At 56.6% G+C, this 9,830-nt stretch overlaps 1 protein-coding gene across 1 annotated transcript in view; it reads right to left on the bottom strand.

Annotated features, from left to right (window-relative positions):
- Positions 1–296: 296 nt before the first annotated feature.
- MYO1F (myosin IF) overlaps positions 297–9,830 on the bottom strand; it is a 40,479-nt gene continuing 30,945 nt past the window's right edge. Inside the window, exons 20-27 of the mRNA XM_019556962.1 lie at positions 7,223–7,392; positions 6,807–6,952; positions 6,083–6,229; positions 5,509–5,657; positions 5,061–5,144; positions 4,290–4,491; positions 3,610–3,773; positions 297–1,889 (exon numbers count right to left, since the gene is read on the bottom strand). Of these exons, the coding sequence (XP_019412507.1) occupies positions 1,813–1,889; positions 3,610–3,773; positions 4,290–4,491; positions 5,061–5,144; positions 5,509–5,657; positions 6,083–6,229; positions 6,807–6,952; positions 7,223–7,392 (1,139 nt within the window). The 3' untranslated portion in view covers positions 297–1,812. The remainder of the gene's footprint in view (positions 1,890–3,609; positions 3,774–4,289; positions 4,492–5,060; positions 5,145–5,508; positions 5,658–6,082; positions 6,230–6,806; positions 6,953–7,222; positions 7,393–9,830) is intronic.

Here is a 9,830-nt window from a genome sequence, read left to right as displayed (position 1 = left end):
GAAGAGGCCTAGCGGACAGAGCACTGGGCTAGGACCCAGGAGACCTGGGATCTGTTCCTGTCTCTGCAGCTGAATGGCTTTGAGCAAGCTGCCTTCCCCATACACAACTGGTGGATGGTCTCCCTCTTCCGCACGGTGTGATGTTATCTGCCCACACTGTTATCTTAAAGAAGGGCCTGGGAACAGGAGCGGTGGGAGAAAGGGCAATTCATTTGTCCGAGCACCTACAGGGACAAACTGAGCAGGACCGTCTTTGGTGGTCTCCCTTCTGCAAGTGATGCAGCTGCCAGGTGGGAATCCGGAGAGAGAGGTTTATTTAACCCACAGGGGTAGTTTTGCTGCCTTCTTACTCAACAAAAAGAGAATCAACAGTGGAATCAGAAACTTCCCCCTCCAGCTGAGACGCTTTGCCGGGTCATTACTGAGGAATAGCAGACCCCACTTAATTGGTATTTTAAGAGGGAATACGAACACCCAATTCAGAACATTTTGCACTGACTTTGGTCCATCTCCTGCTCCAGGCAGGGTGCGGATCAGGAAGATAAACCAAATCTGCTGCTCGCTGCAACTCTGGTGCTAATACCAGAGTCACAGTCACCTTGGCACATAACCACAGTCACCCTTTGCTGACCTGCTGGTTTGAAAAGGGTAAGCTCTTGACTAACGATGACAAATTGCTACACCTGTTGAGTCAGCCGCTTTGGAGCTCGCCAGCCCGCCTCGTTAACTCCTGGCACTTCCATCACCTGTTGCTTGTGGCTCTCTTCCCAGGTAGTCAGGTGATGGTAGCACCCCTGCTGTGCTAAGACTTCCCCGTTGCATAGTCTCACGTTGATTTGCAAAGACCGTTCTTCTTACTTCCTGCAGGAAACGCATCCCAGTCCCACGTGGTTTATCCGTGCACCTTCTGAGTGTAGATCAAAAAGAATCGAGGTAACCGTACAGAGGAGCAAACTCAACATCCATTGCACGAGGACCAGGGGGCTGTGCTGCCTGGCTGTAAACACCATCTCGGACTTGAGAGACTGCATGTCTCGCTGTGGGGGGAGCAGCGAGGGATCCAGTCGCGGTGCAGAGGTGCCAAGCCGCTGGCGATGCCGGCTCCTCATCCCTATGTTCTCTGCTGATCTTGATTCAAGATTCAGCGTGCAACAGAAACAGTGCAGGAGGTCTGGGTGCCGGGTCACGGGCCTGAAGTCACCGCTGAGTGCAACCTTATTATAATACATTATTGGGGCCTCATAGCCACCTAAAAGTCCTAGTCCCATTGTCCTAAGTGTCGGACGGATGTCTAATGGGCCCTCCTTGCTGCAAAAGGTTTTTCACGTGGGCAAGCTACTGCAAAGGTGGCTTGGACCAGCAACGAACAAAGCTCCCGATCACTCAGCAGCAGGAGAGCAGGACCGGAGCTGGGCAACAGAGATGGAGCAGGGGGCTGTAGGGCGGGCAGCTGGAAAGGAAAGCACCTGTTAAAATGCCAGCGTCAGCAGAAAGCCACACCAAGCAGCTGCTCAGCAGCCGTACGGGAGCGAGCTTTAAACACGTGTCGCCGACGAAGCCTGCGCCCGGGAATCCAAACAACAGTTGTGCCGCCACGTCCCCATCACGATCTGTCCGCCATGCATCCATCCTCCCCTGCCTCGGGAAGCAGAGTGGGAGGAGCCTGTTTTGCCCCTGTGGGAGGAGCCTGTTTTGCCCCTGTGGGAGGGGCCTGTTTGCTCACTGGTCGCACAGTCTTTATCAGAAGATGAGGTTGGTAGGCTCAGCCATGTCTGTCCCAAAGCACCTGTCCGCGCACCCTCGGCCCGAGGCTCAGATCTTCTGCACGTAATTCCCAGGGAAAAGCCCTTCTCGCCCGTGCAGCCGGCCTTTCCACCACCCCGAGGAATCTGGAAGACGGAAACGGTGCTTAGTATTAGGCGCGGGGATTGAGTGATGCCGTTCGCAGGCTCTTTGTGCCCTGCAAGCTCCATCTCAGTGAATCCCTCCCGCTGCCGCGGAGCTCGAGAGCTGGGTATGCACGCACGTGCGGCTGGGTGCGTGGACTGGCTCCTACGAAGGTGACCCCGTATGTGAGTGTAGGGAGCATGACTCTGGCCATGGCCCAGTCGTCTCCCAGCTCGGGGAGCTGGCTGCACTATTACTTACCCCTTCTTAATAAATGAGTCAACAAGATGCCCTAACCCCGATCCTATTCAGGTTTAACTGGTGATATCCTACACTGGACAGGCCCACTCAACAAAAGCCCATTGCCTGGGGCTGAAATCCTACAGCCAGTGCTATGCAGGGGCTCAGATTAGATGCTCACAGGGTCCCTTCTGGCCACAGAACGGGACCAGAACATCCCTCCCACTAACAGTTTTCACGGTCAGCTACAGAAGACATCTCCACACCCCAGGCTAGCTTCAGGGAGCGCACAGACCGTAGCCCTGCGGTGGCTAACCTTTTGAGACCCAAGAAACCTCTTGTTAAGACTCATTTTCCCCCTGGAAAAGGCTAGCTCTTTTGTTTTCGCTCAATTTTTGACAAGGGAAAAATGACAGAGCAATTCTTCTGTTGCAAAGAACTTGGTAACAAGGCAGGATGCTTTTAACATTATGGATTGGGATTTGAAATCTCTGGGTTTATCTGTGAATTATGTGTAGGTGTTTGCACACCCAGCGGTGCTCATATTGGGCGACACCCCGCAGCACTGCGGGGTGCTGTGACACCCTGACTGAGAATCACGGCCTTAGACTGTGAGACCCGAGGACTGTCTGATTGTCCCCAGCTGCTTACACTTTGCAGGTGTCACACCATGGGGAAAAGATGAGACACAACAGCGCAGCAGGTGCATTTCCACGAGCTACAGGTGCACAGGCCGGGGCTGCCCTCAGCCCTTTGCTTGAGGAATCCTTGCAACAAGCTGCAGGAAAACTGCAGGTTGGAGCAGGAGTTGTAGGACGGACGATTTGGAGGGTGAAACCAGGAAGCTCCATGTGCTTGGGGATTGCACAGCAGCTCTGAGCAAACAAGGTGCCACTTTCACATGTGCTAATGCAGCGTGCTTAAAATAAAGATCCAGTTGCTATAGTCCAGCTGAGTGCCTTTATTAGTGCACAGAGCTCTGTGCATGAAACACTCCTGACCAGGGCAAGTGAATCGGTATCCAGTCTGGAACAGGGAGAAAGTACCTTAGCCATTGTTGCCATCAGCTGGCATGAATGCCAGTGAGTCCTGTGACACAGATGGTCACTCCCTGCTGCTACTGGCTGCATCCCAAGTGAAGGGTTGCATTTTCCAGCATCTGTGAACAGGCTCTATACTCTCAGGTTCTCTAGTCTTAATAACCTCTGGCAGACACCCCAGGCTCTCTACCAAGACCCACTTTAATGCTAGTCTGTTGGGCACCATGGCTGGGTTCTTTTGCTAGGCAGCGTCCTTGCAAAGGATGCATCTGCTGATCGGGGAGTGGAGCAGCTAATCCCCAGCTAGCCTAAGGAGGCAGGCTTTGTCACCCCAGGGTCCATCCTCCCCACCTCCCTGGCACTGGGGCCCCTGCCCCAGGGCTGCTTTTCCTGCCCCCGCGGAGGTTGGCCCGCATTGACGCAGCCGATGCAGAATACGCACCTTCCATCAGGATGTCTATGACGTCTCCCACGTTGAAGCTGATCTCATCCACGTCCTGCCCAGTGTACTGATATAGGGCCCGGCAGCGCGGGACCGTGACCTTGGGCTGGGGCTTGGGCCGTCTTGCAGGAGGGGGCTGGCTTATGCTTTTCTTCCTCTGCATGCTGCAAAAGGCACCCAGAGAGGTCAGCGGTGGGGATTGCGCGGTGCCCAGCACGGAGGGGAGTCTCAGGAGTGGGTGGTGGGGACGGCTACAGCTCTCAGGCTGCATCTTCCCGTCGGTGACGGCAGACCCCAAAACCTCGTGTGGGTCCCCAGCTCCCCCCCCAGGATGATTCTGTGCTTCAGGACTGACACAGGAGGCAGAGCAGCTTTGCTCATTCCTCATCACTGCTCGCTGGGCTGTGGAGGGCTGCGTCGGTGCTAGGAGGGCCTCAGCCCCAGGCGTGAGGTTGCTCTCTTTCTAGACAGCCTCCGCTGTTCCTGGCTTCCCTGAGCAAGTCACTCATTCAGGCCAGTGCTGGTGAGCACGTGCTGATCCCCGCAGGGGGGCTCCACACATGGGCTGAACCGTGTCAGGCGGCAGGAGGGGGCTGATGGCAAAGGGGACAATCGCTGCCCTGGTGGCTGGGGCGAGGGCAGTCCAGGGACCTGGCGCACGGGACAGTAGCAACACGTACCCTGCCACTCCCTGGTCGGGCACGTTCAGGAACTCCAGGTTGTGCTCCGAGGGGGGTCTTGTCTTGACCCTGCGGCTGGCGCCCTGCCTGGGCAGCGCCGCGTTCGGCGGCCCCCGCGGCTGCTTCTGCAATACGGCGTTTGTCGAGTCCCGCTGCCTCATGTTGTTGCGGGGGAACTGGGGAGCTCCGTTCTGGCAGCTCCCTGGAAGGGCCACGAGAAGAGGGTGCGTTAGAGAGCCCCAGGGACGGCTGTACAGGGCGCTCCCCAGCCATGGATGCAGGGCAGCGGCTCCCAAACCTGTGTGCTGTGACCCCAAATGGGGTCACACCGTCGCTGGATGTGGCGTCGTGGGGGTGGGGGGCCATGCTGAGGAAATGGGGCTGCAAATGGGGTCATGCCGAGGAAACGTTTGGGAAGCACTGATCCAGGGGGTTCGGCCTCATTATCCCAGTTTGGCAGACGGGGAAACTGAGTCAGGGACAGAACCAGGAACACACCCCAGCTGTCCCAATTCCCAGGGCAGCGAGCTGTAGCTATTAGACTATACTGTCAAGCCCAAGTGCTCGAGGGCTGCTGGTGGGCCCCAGGGCCATGATCCTAAGCGGGGAGGGATCTCCTAGAGACCCACGAGGCCTGCCACCATGGCTGAAACGGACCTGATTGATGGGCCCCTGTCTTGGGGAGGTCTGGGGACTTCCTTGCCTGGGCAGGCTCCCCAGCATGGCAGCTCTTGATTTGGGCTGCTGCCCCTAAAGCCCCGTTCTCCTCACCTCTGGGAGCAGAGGGAGCGCTTCTTGTGGGTGCCGGTTGCCTGTGGTGGCCTCTGCTCTGCTGGATCCCTTTCCGAGTGGGCTCTGTTGGGACAAAGCAGTGAGCAGGAGCTGCAGCCCAGTTTCATCAGGGCTTTGGTGCTTACCCGGCTCACTGCAAACCTCCACCTTCCCATTGCTTCTCAGCACACCCATCTCTGCTGCCCCCCGGAGGCACATCCTCTTCCCATTCCCCGTGGGACCGGGGCCCCCAAACCAAACCGTGCAACCGCCTGCTCCAGCCAGGATGGTGCAGGACTCCCACCTGGGTGCAGCTGTGGCCTGGGACACAGGAGTGGTGGGAGCCAGGCCCTCAGGGGCACCATCCTTCAGGTGCAATTCCTCAGGCCACCCTAGTCACAGACCAGCCCCCCACCCCAGGGCGAGAGGGCCCGCCGCAGGCACTCACTGGAGCTCTTGGGGAGCCCGTCCCCGATGCTGACTGTCAGGACTTTGCTCGATGCCTTCAGGATGGCCACGTCACCTTGCCCCCTCATGAAGGTCACGCTGCGGGTGCCGCCCCCGCCCCAGCCTTCCTTCTTCACCCGGAACTGTAGTCTGGGCAAGTGGGGAGAGGGGCCGTGAGGGTCCCTGGCCTGGCTAGTCTTTCTTTGACAAGCCCCATGTGTCATTGAGGAGACAGCCCTGAAAAATCAGGTGTGGCTTCCTCCTAAACTTCCCCTTCTCCCACAACAGCCCCGAGACCACCACGGTGACCTGCCCCCCAGCCACGCTACAACCCACTTTCCTCTTCAGTCAGCCTAGAGCACCCAAGAGTCTTGCTTCCCAGCCCCTCCATGCTAACCACTAGAGCCCCCTTCCAGACCCTGGGATAGAGCCCAGGAGCCCTGCTGCCCTGTTACCCTCGCTCTAACCACTAGACCACACACCCCTCCCAGAGCTGGGAGCAGGGCGCTCGTCTGCCGGTGAAGTGGCCCCAGCTGTGCCACCTTCCCTGCCCCAGGGGACCTGCCGCTCCTCACGTGTCGTGGAAGTTGAGCTGCAGCTTGCTCCGGGTGACTTCCTCGTAGCGCTTGCACAGGAGGCTGATGAGCTCCGTCTTGAAGATGGACTCCAAGAAGCTGTCGGATTCGCTGTCGTGGAGGATGAAGAAATCATCCTGCCTTGTGCTGGCCGGAGAAACCACCAGAGGAGAGTGCGTCACATGCCTGCAGGCCCCATCAGGGACCATAAAGCCCCAGGAGGGACCTGCTGGGTTCAGTGAGCCTGGAGGCAGGGCTGGTTAGAGGCCACAGAGCCCCCCCCCCCCCAACAAGGTCACATGTGCTCAGGAAACTATGGAGGGGGGGTGTCTCTCACTGTAGTGTATGCAAAGGACCGAGCTCTCTTCCTGGACGCTACCCCTACACCGCACCCCATCACCAGCCTTGTCTGGGAAGTCTCTGGCAATGGAGAAAGTGTCAGGTAATCAGGGGTGGCCTCCAAGGTGGGGGAAGAGCCTGGCTGGTGCTGGAGTTGGCAGTAAGGGAGCACCTCTGTGGTTAACCCGGTGCGTTGGTGGGATCAAGAAACCCAAAGGGGTGAGTGGGTGCAAGGGGGTGAGGGCGGCTCCTCTACAGACGCCCGGGGGAAGGAGCTGCTACTTCAAATGCAACCAGGCACTCACACGTGTTGGAAGCCCCCTGCCAGGGCTGGGGCAGCCTTGTGGGGAGTGGCAGGTGTGATGAGGGCTAGCGGAGAAGTCACCTGAGCGAGACTGCACGGACAGCCTGGATCTCCACCTTCTTCTTCAGCACCTCCTTGATCTGACCCTTCTCCGGGCCTTTTTTGACCTTCTCGCGGCCGATCAAGTAGAAATACTTGGGAGTCAGGATGAGGTCACGCTTGATGGACTGAGGGAGAGAGAGGAGAGGATGGGGGTGCTGAGCCAGCAGAAGCAGCCCAGGGGCAGGGGCTAGGGCCATGTCTCACATGGGACAGCACCGGGACCCCGGGGAGACCCTGGGCAAAGGCAGCCAGCACACGAGGCATTTAGGGCCCGATCCCCGCGTGTTAGCACCTTGTTCCTGCCCCTGCGTCACCTGGGACTGACCTCTCTCCTTCTCCAACAAACCTTTTGGCACAGGCCTGGGGAAGGAGGAGCCTGGGATGAGCCCATTTACCTTAAACCTCCGGTCGTACTTAGTGACAGAGTCGGCAAAATCGATCCGCTCCCTCTTGGCCAGGAACTGGCGCAGCTCGGGCCTGTCCTCCATGCCCAGGTAGTCACCCACAAAGTTGCGGTTGATGCTGTTCCTCCGCCTCTCCTTGAAGCCGCACAGGATGTTGGCAGCTGAGCAAAGACATGTATCCGCACGAGTCAGGCCCTGCGTGGACCAAGGACCCATCCGGCCTGGTGGGATGCCCCCGGTTTTGATGCTTGGGGAGGACAGTGTTAAAGCACCCTGGCATATGAAGTCCTATCCGCTCCAGACCCTGAGCTGCCAATAGCGTATGCCCTGAAGCCTGGGCATTTACAGTTGCCATGATTTGACCATCCTCATCCTAAGTACGAAGGCGTTCTTCCCCAGACAAATGCCCAGTCGTCCTGAGCTGCCTCTCTCCTTCATCCTCTGCCACTGCAAGTCCTGCAGGCCTGCTGTGCATCGCAGGAGATGCTGCGGCTTTTGTCTCTTTGAAGGTTTTCTCTGCCCCGGTTGTCCTCTTGCATTTGTGCTGCGGGACAGGGCAATGGGAGCACGTCTGGCTTCTCTACAGTGCTATTTCTGTACCTGTGTATCTCTGCTGGCTTTTCATATTGTTTAGGTTTGGGAGCATTAGTAAAGCTCTTGTTGTATTAGAGCCTGCAGGAGAACACTCTATTTTCAGATTGAGTGGTACATATTTTAGTCCTCAGTTCAGCCTCATAACAATCCCAGGGAAATAAAGTGACTTCCTGGAAATTGTCCTGGATGTCTCAGAGGCGTCCTGCATCCCAGTCTCCATGGCTCTACCTCCCATCCCAAATTCCCGGTGGTGGCTGGGGGTAGGACCCACAAATACAGCCTTCCTCTCCTCCCTGCTCGAATCACTAGACTCAGCTCCGACCAGGGGTTGTGCCTCTCAGTCCCCTCCATTTTACCACAAGAAATGGAGCAAAGAACAGCTTCAGCCCTGTCTCCTAGTCCCACACAGGCTGCAGGTTTGAACTGTGCATGTTTAAAGGACCATCGTCAGAAGTTGGCTGGGCCTGAATCATGCCCCTCCTGGTCTGGAACGACCCCCCATCAGCTCCCACTGGTGAACAGGCCCCGACCTGCTAATGCCACTTTAACCCACCCTCCACTGCGTCGTCACTTGCCCCGTCCCTCCTCTGTCCTGCGCACAGTGGCACAGCTTGCAGCTCCCTTACCCTCTTCCCGCATCTGCTCGTACTTCCGGATGGCGATGTGCCGCCTCCAGGCTTTCTGGATGATCCGGGCAAACCCATCAAACTTCCTTTCCCGCATTTCCTCCAGCAGGAAGAGCTGATGGTGGAAAAACCATGAGATCCCCCCAAAAAATCCAAGTAGGAAGGGGCAGGAAGAGAGCGGGTACTCTGTTCTCCACGGGGACTGCGTGGCGGGGAAGGCTCACAGGGAAGTGGAGTTAATAGGAGGCAGATGGGACGGGCAGACAAAGGGACAGTTTTCCATCAGATCTAAATCTCTCTCTGTCAAGACCCCATTGGGGTTTCCCTGGATGAAAATCCCCAGTGGCTTTAAGGGGGCTGTCATCTGTTCTCATTCTTCAAGGTATTTGGGAACCCGCACTGCTGCCTTTTGAATCCCAGCTGGCCCCCTCCTCTTCATCACCCAGATGCCCAGGTGCCAAAGGGCAGGGGAAGGTTGGCAAAAGCACTCCCACATTGACACTGGGGTTCATGTCCAGTGACTCCCTTGAAATCCTAGATAATCTAGGATTTAATCTAGGCAAGAGGTGAGCCCCCACGGCAGCACCCAGGAACACGTACCGACTCGGGGTTCTTGACAAAAATCTTGCTTCGGCCCATCTGATACTGGTCCGTGTCCATGTTAACAGACCTCAGCAAGTGCTGCACACCCTGGCGCTCGTCGCCCCGCCAGCATGGCCATGTTTCGGGAGTCAAGATGGCATACCTGCCAGGAGAGGGGGCTTGAGCGCAAAGTTTTTTCAGTGTTTAATGAACTGGCTGATAAAAGGTCTTGCAAGGGGACCCAGAACGAATCACCAGTTAGGGACAAATTCAGCAGAATAGTTCGGGTTGAAAAAATATGGCGGGGGCCAGAAGCTGATGAAAATGTTGAGGCATTTTAAGGGTGTTCCCAAAATGTTTTGGGTTGGAAATGCCAACATTTTCTGTTTCGCCGCATTCAAAACAAAGCCTTTTGACTGTTTGGTTTGAGACGCCCGTTTCTGTGTGATATTAGAAGAGAAATTGAGAATAATTAAACACCGGGCTTTAATAAGCTGAAAAAGTGAATAAGCCATCGCGGTTTATGTCGAACAAGATGTTTCGGGTCGATCCTAAACCATTTTTTATTTGTTTCCAACCCCCAGCTCCCCTTGCCCCCTGTTCTCCTCCCACAATTTTTAAGTTTGGCTGAACTGAAAACCCCTTTATTCCCCCCTAGTCTGTACAATAGCAATGAGCTTACGGGGACTGCATCTCAAACTCCTTCAGAAACAAGAGGCCTTCTCCCAGGGAAACATAGACCATGCTCTAGATCGGGGCGGGCAATTATTTCAGGCGGAGGGCTGCTTACTGAGTTT

The sequence above is a fragment of the Crocodylus porosus genome, unplaced genomic scaffold, assembly GCF_001723895.1.
Source record: "Crocodylus porosus isolate Cpor-Errol unplaced genomic scaffold, CroPor_comp1, whole genome shotgun sequence".
In the NCBI taxonomy this organism is placed as follows: Eukaryota; Metazoa; Chordata; order Crocodylia; family Crocodylidae; genus Crocodylus; species Crocodylus porosus.
This window is presented reverse-complemented; position numbering and strand designations above follow the sequence as displayed.